The following is a 14732-nucleotide window of genomic DNA, read 5'->3' as shown; positions in this document are numbered from 1 at the left end:
GACCAGGGGCATGAACACATTAATCGTGCCTCTTCTCTCTCGGCAGACTGCTTTTTTCAATACCTCCTTGTTTTTCCCTACATTTGTGCTATGATTCTGTAGGTTACAGGGACAAAATGCAACATATTTGACTAGGACTTCATTATCACCTTAAAAACAGACCTATTTACTTTGCCAATGCTCGCATTGTATTCTGCAGCGCACATTTAAATTCAAAAACATTTTTTACACTGCTCATCCTCGCAGCAAGATGTGGATATTGCTTTAAAATTATCCTGAAGGATAAATGTAATCTTTTTGAGAAGAATGCCTAGAACAAATGCTTTGCATCCCAATGTATACATGTTTTGGCAACAGCACTCATCTGTCTTTCATTGTAGCACTCTGAAATATGATTGCAGACATTTCCTCCTACCAGAGTGGCCATCAGGAGACAGAGGTGGGTATGTCATTGTTTCCCAGGGGCAATGTATTAACCTACAGATTGTTGTATGCTCCACAATTCTTGTCATTAGTGGAAACCTCGGCTGAGACGGCTAGTGTGGTTGTCTACGAGGGGTTTGAATGCTCATCTTACTTCCGATCTTGCACCCTAAATGACACTTTAATTTCAACTTGTCTGTTCCACTTCAATTCGCTACATACATTTTCGTATGCTGCACCTTGTTGTCAATGGTGAAAAGATCCTAAGAATGGATGTGTTAGAACTAGGGTCCCCAATTCCAACACGGTAGCTTGGTACGAGGCAGGAAGGAACCCAAAGGCAATGTGTAAAGCAGAAGTGCAGCACACACTCACACGGACTCAAGAAGGCACACGCAATGAAAGGGACACCACACCAGATTGTTATTTAACTCAAGACTCTTTATCTAGACTTTTTAGTGCAGGTAAGTAACTCACTGTTATTTAGGCAAATGAGGTCAACATCTTTCAAATACTCCTTCAAGGCAATCCACATTTCTCATAAGCAGGTTCATTAAATGTAACATTCCATAGGTCTGGTTTCAACATTAAAACATCTCTTGTGCATGGGGATCATGGAAATAACCCAACCTATGCATAAATGGTACAACAGAAACATATACAGCATCTCCTAAGTAGGGTCTCGCTAAAAGGAACAGTCCCCTGGAAAGGGATTAACTTAGGCACAGTTCATCCCTAGCCAAAGCAGTCTTGGGTCCAGTTCAAGAGGCCTTTAGTCACTTTCACTCTCGGCCTTCAGGGCCCACAGGGCTAACTAGGGCCTACAGGGCCCAGCTGCAGTCTCCTTCGGGAAGGGGCGGTCGCGGGGCTGCCTCTCTGATCCCACGAGGTTCCTCGGCAGCCCCTGCTATCACCTGACACCTCCGCCCTCCCAGGGATGTTACCTTCGTTGTTGGGCTCTTAACATGATGCAGGAGCCCGCGCAGCCTAAGCGGACTCCCAGCAGCTCCTCGGTTTTCCTCACGGGTGACGCCAGGGTGATGGAAGACAGGAGGGCTCCCGCTCCTCTCGGAGCCCCCACGCCAAGACTTGGGGCTGGCCTCGGGCCTCGCAGCACCTTCCGCCTCCTCGGGCCAATCAGGGCGCAGTGTGGCAGAGGTGCGCCTGCAGCCGCCAATCCTAGCGCAGCTAGCGGGGGCGCGGCAGCCTCAGCCAATGGCTGCGTGGCGGCAAAGGGGGCGCAGCCGATGACGCAGCCGGCGCACCCATCACGCGACTGTGGTCTCACTGACTTCCTAGGCCCCGGGCTGGTCTTCCCAATACCGCGGCAGCCCGCCCTTCACTCCAGGGGCCGCAGCGGGGATCTCGAGCGGCGCCTCTTCTCCCACGCCCGCAGACAGCGCTCTTCAAGCACAGCGCTCTATGGCAGGTACTGGGGGCATTAGCGATGCGCTACCACAGCGCTTAACGAGGCACAGCATGCAGGGCCCAGCAGTAGTGTAACCTAGTCCTGGGCTGCGGCGGTGATCGGGTAGATAGCGCCTAGAGGTCCCAGCGCTTTGCAAGGAGAGCCCAGTAGGACCTTGGGGGCATCCAGCAGCAGCAGCCTTTAGCAGTCCAGCACTAGATGGGCACACATCGCTTCAGTGGCACATCGCTTTAGGAGCACAGCACAGGGATACAGAGCTAGCAGCACAGTTCTATCAGTAGAGCGCCCAGGTGGCACAGCGCTGATTACCTGGTTGATCCCCCAGCAGTGCTCACAGCAGGCAGTCCACTTCTTCCTTACAGCGCTTAATGGGCACAGCACCTCTCTTGGGGGGATGGATGGCAGGTCTCAATTGCAGGTTTTGGGGGGGAAGAAGGGGGTTGAGTTGGCAGGTTTCAGAGGCAGGATGGTTCCCTGCAGCACACTGGAGATGGTTCCCTGGGTTCACCCTCACTGAGCTAGATCAGCAGGCAGGGTCCTTCATCTAACGTGGGTACAGCAGGGCCTAAGCTCAGTCAGTCCTAGTATTGCAGGTTCCTCCTCTATGCCCAACCGCCTACGCTCCGCCAGAGGTTCCCCCAGGTCCAGTGGTGCCCCAACTGACTAGTTCAGTTTCCCTCCTTTCCTCTTATACGCCTAGGTCAGGTGACCCTCCTGTAAAGGCGGCAAAGCATAACCCCTCCCAGGGCTGGAAGGTTCCAGGAGCTTCCAAATATTAGGCTATGGAACAAAAAGGCGGGATGGCAGCGATACTGTATCAGGATGTCCCAGCCTGCTACTACTAGTGCGTCTCTTCAATGGCCACTCCGCAGAAGCAGGGGCCTGTGGCAGCCATGTTATTGGGAGAAAGCACCTGCACCTCAGCACTGTTTGGCAGTGGTAAGGCGCCCAGAGACCTAGGTCCAACAAAAGATGGTGGCAAAAATAAGGCGAAAAGGACAAAAAATGGGGTAAGACCACCCTAGGGCTGACAGTCTAACAGGATGATTCAGAAATGTAAGGTTTACACCCATCTCCTCCTCTGTTATCCATAACCAAGAATATCTCCAATGGATTACTCCATTGTAATACATGCGAAACGCCACATGGGACAGAGCAAATGCAGCACCCATTATTTGATTAGACACAAAAAAACCTTTAACACACCTGAAAAGTTTTGTCTCTCACAATTGGAAACTGGTCTACAAAACGTTGCACCATCTTTCAGAGAACTGTACCATTACAACTATGCTGTGGCACTACCAGACATAATGGAAAAGACCACATATTTTTTCTCCACAGAGCAGAGCGTCATGCTCTTCTTGTCAAGGGGACCTGATATTAATGGGAAGGGAAAGTGTCATACATAGAGTGGATACAATGGCCAGGTCCCATTCAGCAGATGATTAAAAGCACATGTAATTCTATACTGGTTCTTCATTAGCTAAGGTGTTGCTGCTTGGATAGGTGCTGGTGTAATACATTGAACGGTCATTTCAGTGACACATGACTAATGCAGGAACTATATGATTGGGACCTGGGGATAAGGGTTTTTTAAAATACTGAGGTTTTGGTTTAAAACTACCACATGGATGATGAGCTTTGTTTCATCCCTCATCGGATAGCAACTACTTGAGACGCCCGTGATGAAGAAAATTGAATATGCTACTTACCAGTATGCATCTGTTCTTGGCATGTAGGGCTGCTAACATTCATATCTGATGCATAGATCACCGCCTAGTGTTGGGTCCGGATGATTGCACATTGTTGTCCTGGAAGAGTCTTCGAAGTATCACGAGATAGGTGGCTCCTCCCCTGGACTACAGTGCGCATGGGCATCGACTCCATCCCCAGATTGTTTTTAGCCATTGTGGCAGAGATGGAGTGAAACAGTGTAAAGGATGTCCATGCTAATGATGAATCTAGAGAGAGTATCTGCAGCCGCTACGGGCACCGGGGAGGAGGGCGGGCGATATGAATGTTAGCAGCCCTACATGCCAAGAACAGATGCATACTGGTAAGTAGCATATTCAGTTCGAGGCATGTGGGCTGCTAAATTCATATCTGATGCATAGAATACATAGCAGTCACTCCATTAACGGCGGTTGCCCGTGCCAGCTGCAGAAGCTTGAAAAAGTGTCTTGAGAACAGCCTGTCCTACAGCTGCTTGCTGTTTTGAATGCACATCCACACAGTAAGGTTTGGTAAATGTGTGTGGTGTAGACCATGTGGCTGCTCTACAAATATCCTCTAAGGGAATGTTCCCAAGGAAAGCCATGGAGGCCCCAATTTGCGTGTGGAGTGCGCCCTTGGGGGTATTGTCAAAGTGCGTTTAGCCTTTTGATAACAGATTTGAATGCACTTAACAATCCATCTGGCTATTCCTGCTTTGGAAATGGGGTTGCCTTTGTGCTGTGCTGAGAAGGCAACAAAAAGTTGTTGTGTCTTTCTAAAGTGTTGTGTTCTGTCAATGTAGTACATTAGCGCCCTCCTAACGTCTAATGTATGAAGCATTCTTTCTGCTACGGTTTGTGGGTTTTGGAAGAATGCAGGCAGGTCAATAGTTAGGTTGAGATGAAACTGTGACACCACTTTAGGAAGGAATTTGGGGTTAGTGCGGAGCACCACCCTGTTTGAATGTATTTGGATGAATGGTTCTTGGATTGTGAGCGCTTGCAGCTCACTAACACGTCTGAGCGATGTAATAGCAATGAGAAAAGCCACTTTCCATGTTAGAAATTGAATTTCGCAGGAGTGCAGTGGCTCGAAAGGTGGACCCATCAGCCTAGTGAGGACTACATTGAGGTTCCACACTGGAGCTGGTGGTTTTCTTGGAGGAATGACTCGTTTCAGTCCCTCTAGGAAGGCTTTAATGGCAGGCACCCTGAAAACAGAGAGATGCTGCCTATTCTGGAGATAAGCCGCTATGGCGGATAAGTGTATCCGAATGGAAGCGTACGCCAGATTGCATTTGTAAAGATGTAACGAATAGCAGATGATGTTAGGAATGGATGCATCTAGCGGGTTGATTTTGTTGTCTGCACAGTACATGACAAACCGCTTCCATTTAGCTGCATAGCAAGCTCGGGTAGTGGGCTTACGTGCCTCCCGGATGATGTCCATGCATTCCGGAGGCAGGTTGAGGTAGCCAAATTCTAAGACTTCAGGAGCCAGATCTCCAGATTGAGCTGTTGCGGATCTGGGTGCTGAATGTCGCCATGGTTCTGCGTCAAGAGCCGGGATGTGAGATGCAGCCTTTGATGCGGTACCACGGAAAGTTCTAGAAACGTGGTGTACCATGGTTGGCGTGCCCATGTTGGAGCAACCAGGATGAGAGTCATCGAGTGTTGCTTTAGCTTTCTTGCCACCAGCGGAATGAGAGGCGCTGGGGGAAAAGCGTACGCAAATTTGCCTGACCAGTTCATCCATATCGCATTCCCTTGCGATTCTGAGTGAGGGAACCTGGCGGCAAAGCTTTGGCATTTTGCGTTTTCCCTTGTGGCAAACAGGTCTATCTCTGGATGACCCCATTGCTGGAAGTACGGGTTGAGTACTGATGGGTGTAACTCCCACTCGTGCATTTGATGGCTGTACCTGCTGAGCAGATCCGCCATCTGATTGTCCTTGCCTGGGAGGTGTTCTGCCATGAGGAAGATGTTCCTCTGAATGGCCCACTTCCACATGCTCTGAGCCAGATGAGACAGCTGTGGAGAGTGAGTACCTCCCTGCTTCTGGATGTAGTACATGGCTGTCATGTTGTCCGTTCGGATCAACACGACCTTGTTGCACAGATGTACTTTGAAGGACTTGAGCGCCTTGAAGATCGCCATCAATTCTAGGTAGATGATGTGCAACTTCTGCTGCTGGGTGGACCACAGTCCCTGCACAGTGTAGTGGAGCACATGGGCTCCCCACCCTTGGAGAGATGCGTCCGTTGTTAGGATTATCTGTGGCACTGGCTCTTGGAACGGTCGGCCCTTGCAAAGGTTGTGTGGATTCCACCAATGCAGAGAGTTGTATGCCCGACCGGTCACCAACACTAGGTCTGTTAGCTGTCCCTGAGCCTGTGTCCACTGATTTGCCAAGCATTCTTGGAGCGGGCGCATGTGCAGCCTCGCGTGCGGGACTATGAAGATGCAGGAGGCCATCATGCCTATCAACTGCATGAACACTCTCGCTGGGAGGGAGTGTTGTGGTCTGATTTTTTTGCACAGCGACTGAATGCTGTCGATTCTGACTGGGTTTGGCTGAGCCATAGCAGTCAGGGTGTTTATTGTCGCGCCCAGATACTGCCGCACATGGGCTGGTTGAAGGTGCGACTTCGGGTAGTTTAGCGAGAACCCCAGGCTGTGAAGGAGCTGAATAGTGTGGGACATGTCCGCGGCGCACTGTTTTTCCGACTTTGCTTGAACAAGCCAGTCGTCTAGGTACGGGTAGACATGTATGTTCTGTCTCCTGAGGTACGCCGCCACTGTCGCCAGACACTTTGTAAACACTCTGGGGGCAGTAGTTACCCCGAAGGGCAGGACCATGAACTGATAGTGCCTGTTTAGAATGGTAAACCTGAGGTATTTTCTGTGGGATGGGTGGAGTGGTATGTGGAAATAAGCATCCTTGAGGTCCAAGGTTGCTAGGAAGTCCCCTTGATTGAGCAGGGGAAGGATTTGCTGCAGTGTCAGCATGTGGAAGTGTTCTGACAGTATGTACATGTTGAGGGGGCGTAGATCCAGAATAGGTCTGAGGGATCCGTCCTTCTTTGGGATGAGGAAGTACAGGGAATAGACTCCTGTTCCTTCCTCCTCTACCGGTACGAGCTCGATTGCGCCTTTTTGCAGCATCACCAGTACTTCCTGCTGCAATAAGTACAAGTGCTCTGCCGACATAGGACGGTGTCTTGGGGGAATGTTGGGGGGGGGGGTGGATATTAACTCTAAACAGTAACCATACTGGATAAGTTTCCTCACCCACCTGTCCGTGGTGATGGACGTCCAGACTGGCAGGAACTGCTGGAGTCTCCCCCCGACCGGAGTGGTATGGTCGGGGGGGCAGTGACAGAGAGTCACTGTTTGTTGGCGGCAGAGGAGCGGGAGTTGTTTTTTCCTCTGCCCTTGGCACTGTTGCCTCTGTAACCCCCTCTACCCTGCTTGGGGTACGAGGATTGCGCACCACCCCTCGCATATTGTGTTTGTTGGCCCAATTGTCCTCTGGTAACACCGCGTGCTCCTGAGCGACGAAAAGTGTTTCCCCTGAATTGTTGAGACTGAAGCGCCCCCATGGACTTAGCAGTCTCGTTGTCCTTTTTAATTTTTTCAAGGGTGGTGTCTACATCTGGACCAAACAGGGTGTCAGGATTGACGGGCTGGTTGAGGATTGTAGTTTGGATGTCAGGCTTAAACCCAGATATACGAAGCCAAGCTGGTCGCCTCAACATGACGCTAGTGTTAATCCCCCTAGCCGCTGTATCTGCCACATCAAGTGCACACTTTATTGCAGCGTTGGAGATAAGCTTTCCCTCTTGTATGAGTGTCTCAGCTGCTTCTTTAAACTCATCAGGTAGGTGTTGAAGGAGCTGTTCTAGGGTGTCGTAATGCGCCCTATCGTATCGTGCCAATAGTGCCTGCGTGTTTGCGATACGCCATACATTGGCAGCCTGCGCTGCCACCCTCTTGCCTGATGCCTCAAGCACTTTCGACTTTTTGTCTGGGGGAGGAGCTTCACCCGTTGTTTGGGAGTTTGCCCTCTTGCGGGCATTTGCGACCACCAACGAGTCCAGGGGCAATTGTCCTCGAATATATGCAGGATCTCCAGGTGCTGGCCTGTATTTTTTCTCGATACGTGGGTTCACAACCCTTGCCCTGGTAGGTTCCTTAAAGATCTCTGGGGCATGTTTAAGGACACCTTTAAGCATAGGAAGTATTTTAACTGTTCTCTCCGAGACGGAGAAAGTGTCAAATAAAAAGTCTTCTTCTACCGGGTCAGCATGCATGTCCACATTATGATTTGCTGCTGCCCGTTCGAGTAAAGCATTAAATGCAGCAGAATCCTCTGTTGGAGATGTACGTGGCCCAAAACCTTGTGGATCATGTACCACCTGATGCCCACTTTGGTCCCCAGCGTCACCATATGAGTCCTGCTGAACATCAGGGTCATTGTCTACTGGGAAATTGTATTGGTCCTGCTGTTCGTCATCAATCCCACCTGATTGGTTGGGGGAAGGCGATGGACTCCTTCTCGGTGGAGGCAGAATAGGCTCTACAAGTAAAGGGACGTCTTGTGCCGGCCTCTTCTTCTTTAGTGGAATAACATACGATTCCAGTGGCTGGGAAGTGATTTTCCTTTTATAAAGGGTCAATTTTCCTGTGTGGGCATCGATACAATGCGCGGATTGCTCCTCAGAAGCAAGATATGGATCCGAGAGGCCTCTTGGCGTTGATGGATCCGACGGTTTTGGCACCGACGTGGTTGCGAAGGCCTTTGGGGCCACTTATGGTGGCAGAGTGTAAAGAAGCTTGCTTGAGGACTTCTGAGATGTGTCCACTGATTTTGGAGCCGATGGCGTGGAAGCCGTGGACGATAATGCCTTTTCCTTTATACGCTTAAGGGAGTCAGTAACCTGCTTCGTAAAGGAGGCAGAGGGTTTCGGAACCGACGGCCGATCTTCTGAGTCGACGGTGTTGTGTGTTGTCGACGGTATTCGCGTCGACGAATCTTCGGCCGCAATGCTTTGGGGCTCTGTTGAAGGCTTTGGCACCGATGCTGCAGATCCCGCATCCTTGTGCCGATGCGTTGAGCTAGCGGCCTTTGGTTCGTGGCTTTTAGTCGACTTTGGGCCGGCCGTGCGTTTACCGGACGGCGCCGTAGCAGCGCCCGAAGGCGTCTCAAGAGGTTTAGGTGTCCGCGCCGGAGCAACCGAGGTCGACGGCTGGTGGACGGCCTTCTTGGAGGAGGTTTCTTTGTGTACCTTCTGCGGCGTTGTCGACTCAACAGCCTTCTTCGACTTTTGTGTGCCGGAGGCCGACTGAGTCGATGAAGGAGCAGGCTTTGTTATTTTTTGTTGGACGTCGGCCATCTTAGGTTTTGTCGAGTCCGTAGGTTTCGGTTTCGATTTCGACTGAACGTCGGCCATCTTGTGTCCCGTAGGATCCGAAAGTTTCGGTTTCGGCTTCGAAACGGGCAATTGCGTCTCCGCTTGAATGTCCGTGGCCGGGCCAGAAGGCGGGGCCGGGGAGAGCGGTGCATGGTCGTGGGTAAGGCCGTGTGGCGATCCCGTGACCTGAGCCTCAACAACGTAGACCTCGGGGCATAGCTCTTCGTCGGAGCTATCTTCCACGGCCCCATAAACTTCTTCGTCGTCCCCTACCTCCTCGAAGTATTCAAGGTCTGGGGCCTGTCCTCCGACGTATTCCTCTGGATCGGCCAGGACCTCCGTCGACGGTGGCGAAATCTGGAGATGATGGCTATCGCCTTCCTCGTCGGGGTCGCCGAAGATGTTGTCGGGTGCCGGGGTCGCTTGCTGGGCCTCAAGGCGCACCGAAGCTTGAGCGTCTTCTTGGACCTGAACTTGGAGCAGGCCATGCAGTTTTCTTCGTTGTGGTCCGGCGAAAGGCACTTATTACAGACCGGATGCACATCGATGTGTGGATATTTGGATCCACAGACGGGGCAGAACTTGAACGGGCTCCGCTCCAGGTTAAGTTCGTCGAATCTTGCTGCGACGAGAAGGCCTCGATGTCCGAGGAGTTAGTCGACTCCGGAGATATCCGGCTTAGAGAGCCGGGCGACGCTCGAGACCGTACGCAAACAATACCGACGTAGGTAACGAAGGCCTTTTGGCCTTAAGATGAAAGTTTATCGGTTCCGACACGGAGCCGTCGAAACCACATCCGAACCCAATGGCGGAAAAAAACAATCTGGGGATGGAGTCGATGCCCATGCGCACTGTAGTCCAGGGGAGGAGCCACCTATCTCGTGATACTTCGAAGACTCTTCCAGGACAACAATGTGCAATCATCCGGAGCCAACACTAGGCGGCGATCTATGCATCAGATATGAATTTAGCAGCCCACATGCCTCGAACATAGGTAAAGTAAGTGAAGATCTGCCTTAGCCTGGAGTGGTATGTTGCAATCTCCTTGGCATACAACCCCACCTAGGTGTGCGCACAAGTTAACTAATTCTGTTACACACTACGACACCATCCCTTTCCTCCCCCACATTGTGACTCCAACAGGCCTCCTGGTCGGACATGTTTTCCACTTAACCGATTAATTGAACCACCTGATGATTTACTTCTATTATAGAAACTGAAACCAATTTTGGTCTATAAAACAGAGTACAACTTTTGGAGTGTCCTACGAGCCCCACTGGTAACGTTTAACCCCTTCCATCCTGAACGCTACCTCGCTGATGCTGCCGTCGGCCAATGGCCGACGCGGCCCCGCCCGTTTGGCGGAAGAGCTGCACTTCCGCAAAATCGCGGGCGCAGTAGAGGGGTTAGTATAGAAACAGAAGTCCGTCAAATCAAGCTCAATTTCTACACGACAATTTAACACAATCGAACTATTTTAAGTAGAAAAAAATGACAAACGGCATATCAAAATTAAATAAAAGAAAAGGTAGGCATTTGAACCCATCTAGTGTGGCCCAAGAACAAAATCCAAAAACCCCTAACAGTGCTCCAGCTTTGGGGTCTTTTTTCCATGTTGCACTGTTGATGCTTAGACCAACTATATCTGCCACAAGAATCATGTGGCTATACGTCAAACATGGAAAATTGTGATCGAGTCATAGGGTGATCGGATTACAGCCATACGAGAAACAGCTTCTATAGTTTGCTTTTAAACACCACAAGTAATATCAGATTTAATACCGGACATGTTAATGCAAAACATATGGCAATATAACAGGTATATGCACCAACAGCAAAAGCGCCCACGGGGAAATAGGAAACATTTGCCAAGGTTTGAGGAAGGAACAAGAAGAATCATTTAAGAGCTCAGAAAAACTAAATGTCATCTAGTGGAACCGACAATGGTAATAGATTAAATGCTTTTTCTGAAAAACAAACCAAGCTTCTCTTCCCAGTGGAAAGAAACCTACCATTTATATGGATCTTCAAAACACCAAACGGTAGTGAAATTAAACTTGGATCAAGTTAAAAGAAACAAAAAAAATCTTAATAACTAGTTATCTTTGTGTAGCCTGGATGTGATCAGCTACACATTAGTAAACACTGATCACCAGAGATAGACCCATTCATTTCTATAAAAATGACAGCAATAGTGGTGATATGTTTGGCGCTTCAACAGTATTTATTTTATTGCTTTTACAAATATTGCCCAACTGAGCTTATTATCAAGCAGCAACTCTTCACTCTTGTGGGGTCCCTTAAGGCCAGAAAGCTCTGTCACAGATTACAGACTTTTTAAGCACACCACATAATTTACTTACCTCATCAGTCGCCTCCAATTTTGGATCAAACTGACAGAAAATTTGTTCCAGTTCCTTACGGATCACGTTTGCTAGGACATTCAGACGACCCCTGAAAAAGAAAAGTTAAAGCTTTGATTGTTAAGTTGTCCACTCCCATTTCCCAGATGGGTAAACTGCTTTTGCACAATCATGTAACACAAGTAACACCCACTCCCTCCTGCCAAGTATGCTATCCAAGGTTAGAAAAGTACTTTAACATGCTAGATGCCATCAGAACTCAAAATCAGTCCATACCCCCAACTCACATCAGCAGACGCACACTTCAATTTGAAATTAACTAGGTCACATCACCCAACTGGTCTTTGGCACCACCCAGTTTTTTTGTTTCAAGTCTGTTTTTATGTTGGAACAAATCCCCTGTCAGGGGCACATAGACACAGCGTTAAGCCTACAACCTCTAACCGAGGCCGGCCGCGGAGAAATAGCAGTAAGGTCGTAGATCCTGCATATAAAAACAAATTAACACAGCGCAGCGCCTACAACCCCGGAGGGGCCGGCCGCGTGGCTTAGAATCAGCTGTTAGAACTATTCAGTGCACTGAGAGCCCAAGCACCGGGTCAGTGGGAATAAGTGAACAGGCAACAAGTCCAACACTTATGGACGACCCAACAGGGGCCTACAAACACTTAAGAGATCTAGAGAGAAAGAGAGGAAAGAGAAAAGTATAGATAAGGGAGCAGGAAACAAGAGGTAGGAAGGGCGTCGCGCAAGCAGGGTGTATGTGCTGCTCAGTGGGAGAGGGGGGGGTGTCAGATAGCTAGAGTCAGCCTCAAAAGCTCTCACATCATGTAGGATGACTATGGGATCAGTCTGGTGGGGTCTGCGGGAATGACAGCGTCGTCAAAGAGGTGTAAAGTCTGGAGTCTAGTGGGCATGTGTCTTGCATGTTCTATTGAGCAAAGGTAGCGCACCAAGGGCTTCCAGACTGCCCCAAAACGAGTGTCGCGCATTTGTATTCGCGCTGTGAGAAGCTCCATAGCTAGGACGTGCCAGAGCCGCACAAACCAGGATGCTATGGGGGGTGCTTCGGTCTTTTTCCAGTTCAAGGCTATAAGCTGCTTGGCCGCTCCCAGCATTTGTAGTGTCACAACCCAGTCACTACGGGTGAGGGCCTTGAGGTCTAGGGGCCTAACACCAAGCAGGATCGTACCTACGGCTTCAGGCAAGGGGAACCCCAACACCCCCCTAATGTGGCTGAGGACCTCCTTCCAAAAGACAGTTAAGAGCGGGCGCGCCCACCATATGTGCACAAAATCCCCTGTTGCAGTCCGACATCTCCAGCACAGTGGGGAACATCTTATGTAGACGCAAAGGAGTGTAGTACCATTGAGTTAGGAGCTTATAGGCATTTTCCCTCTGCGGGATACTCCGATATACCTTGGGAATATCCCTCCACACTGCTTCCCACTGTGAGGGCTCAATGTCCGCATCGACCGCTAGCTGCCATTGGCGCTGGTACGGGTGGATGGGTACAAGTGGTGATGTTGTAAAATGTGATAAATCTGGGTGACCAACCTTTTTAAACCCCCAAGGGAGCGCGCCAGCTTTTCGAAAAGGGTGAAGGCTCGCGTGGCCGCTTGGTGCATGCCCCCATCAGAGACCCAGTGTCGCAATTGAGCATATTGCAGCCGCGCCTTTGGCTGCAAGTGGAACTCCTCCCGGCATTGGTCAAACGATTTAAGTGTGCCCCCTTCAAAGAGGTCGCAGATCACCCTGCAGTCTCCTTGCACCCATTTCTCAAATGCCCGAGATTGATGGGCCGGTGGGAAGTGCGGGTTCGCCGCTATGGGAGTATGTAGGGACGGGAACGTAGTAAGCCCCTTGGACACGGCAACGGCGTCCCAAATGTCCAACATTGGTTTTCGTGGGCACCGCCAGGTACGCACTCCTAGAGCGAGCCGCCCGATGGAGCCACGGCAGACCCCAAATGGAGTGTCCCGTTACCGCCCTATCCATATGCAGCCATCCTTTTTCACTCTCTCGCACCCCCACTCTATCACAAAACGGAGGTGCGCAGCCCAATAATAGTGTACTAGATTGGGACAGGCTAGACCTCCCCTGTCTCGCGGAGCCATAAGGATCTTTTGTGAGAAGCGTGATCGTTTACCGCCCCATACAAAGGACGTGAGCTCGCGTTGCAGGCTTCATATGCAGTGGAGCGGGATTGGAGTGGGGAGGCATTGGAACACGTAGAGAATTTTGGGGAGGATCGACATTTTAACAGCGTTGAGTCGGCCTAACCATGACAACATCAGGGGCTTCCACTGCCGTAGAACCTCCAAGATCTCTTTTCGGCAGTCTCGCCAGTTCACAGATGTCCAGGCATCCAGGGAGGAGGTCAAGGTGAGGCCCAAGTATCGAATATGGCGCTCAGCCCACTGGTAGGGCACGGCCCCCTTCAAAGAGGGGATCTCCTCCGCCGGGATAGTAAGATTAAGAGCCCAGGACTTATCATGGTTGATCTTGAGGCCGGAGGCTTTCTCATAAAGGCAAAGCACCCTATGGACGGCTGGTACAGATTCCCGCGGACGCGTAAGAGTAAGAATCGGATCATCCGCGAACAACACCACCTTGTTGTCCCGACCACAATGAGCTATCCCGTGGATGTCAGATTCGCGCCGTATCAACTCTGCGAAAGGTTCCACTGCGAGGGCAAACAAAAGGGGCGAGAGGGGACACCCCTGCCTAGTACCCCTATGTACCGCCAGCGGAGGCGTTAAGCCGCCATTGACCCGAATTCTAGCCTGGGGCCCTATGTATGGAGCCATAACCCTTGCGATCATCTTCGGACCCAACCCGATTTTTTGGAGCACCACCCTAAGGAAGGTCCAGTCCACCCGGTCAAACGCCTTCTCCGCGTCTAGGGAAAGAGGGCAAGCCGGGATTTTCCCAATGGTGCACCTTCGCTAAGAGGTGCGCAAGTTTACGTACGTTGTCTGCTCCCTGACGGTCAAGAATAAATCCGGCTTGATCAGGGTCCACAAGCCTCGGTATATACGGATCGAAGCGTTTAGCGAGGAGTTTAGTATATATTTTAAGATCCGTATTCAATAAGGCAAAAGGGCGGTAAGACGCACACAACGTGGGGTCTTTTCCAGGTTTCGGTATCAACGCTATCTCTGCCATGCCCATGTCAGGGGACGGTCCCACATCGTTGGTAAAAGAGTTGAACAGTCAGAGGAGATAAGGTCGAAGCTGGGTCTGAAATGTGCGATAGAAAGATAGGGGCAGGCCATCCGGGCCCGGCGTTTTCCCCAAAGGGAGGTCTTTAATCGCCGCCGTTACCTCTTCCTCGGTAATGGAGCCTTCCAGCTCCGCCGCACTCCCCGCAGACAGCGTCGTCCGCTCG

The 14732-nt window shown here is 50.6% G+C and overlaps 1 protein-coding gene across 4 annotated transcripts in view; it reads right to left on the bottom strand.

The window, feature by feature from the left end:
- Positions 1-14732, bottom strand: part of OGDH (oxoglutarate dehydrogenase) — a 666388-nt gene that overhangs the window by 389087 nt on the left and 262569 nt on the right. For all 4 annotated transcript variants that reach the window (XM_078666769.1, XM_078666768.1, XM_078666770.1 and 1 more), the window contains one exon: positions 11342-11432. In XM_078666769.1, coding sequence (XP_078522895.1) covers positions 11342-11432 — 91 coding nt within the window. The remainder of the gene's footprint in view (positions 1-11341; positions 11433-14732) is intronic.

The sequence above is a fragment of the Lissotriton helveticus genome, chromosome 11 (assembly GCF_964261635.1).
Source record: "Lissotriton helveticus chromosome 11, aLisHel1.1, whole genome shotgun sequence".
Classification (NCBI taxonomy): Eukaryota; Metazoa; Chordata; class Amphibia; order Caudata; family Salamandridae; genus Lissotriton; species Lissotriton helveticus.
Note: the sequence above shows the minus strand (reverse complement) of the source record. Positions and strands in the feature narration are given on the sequence as shown.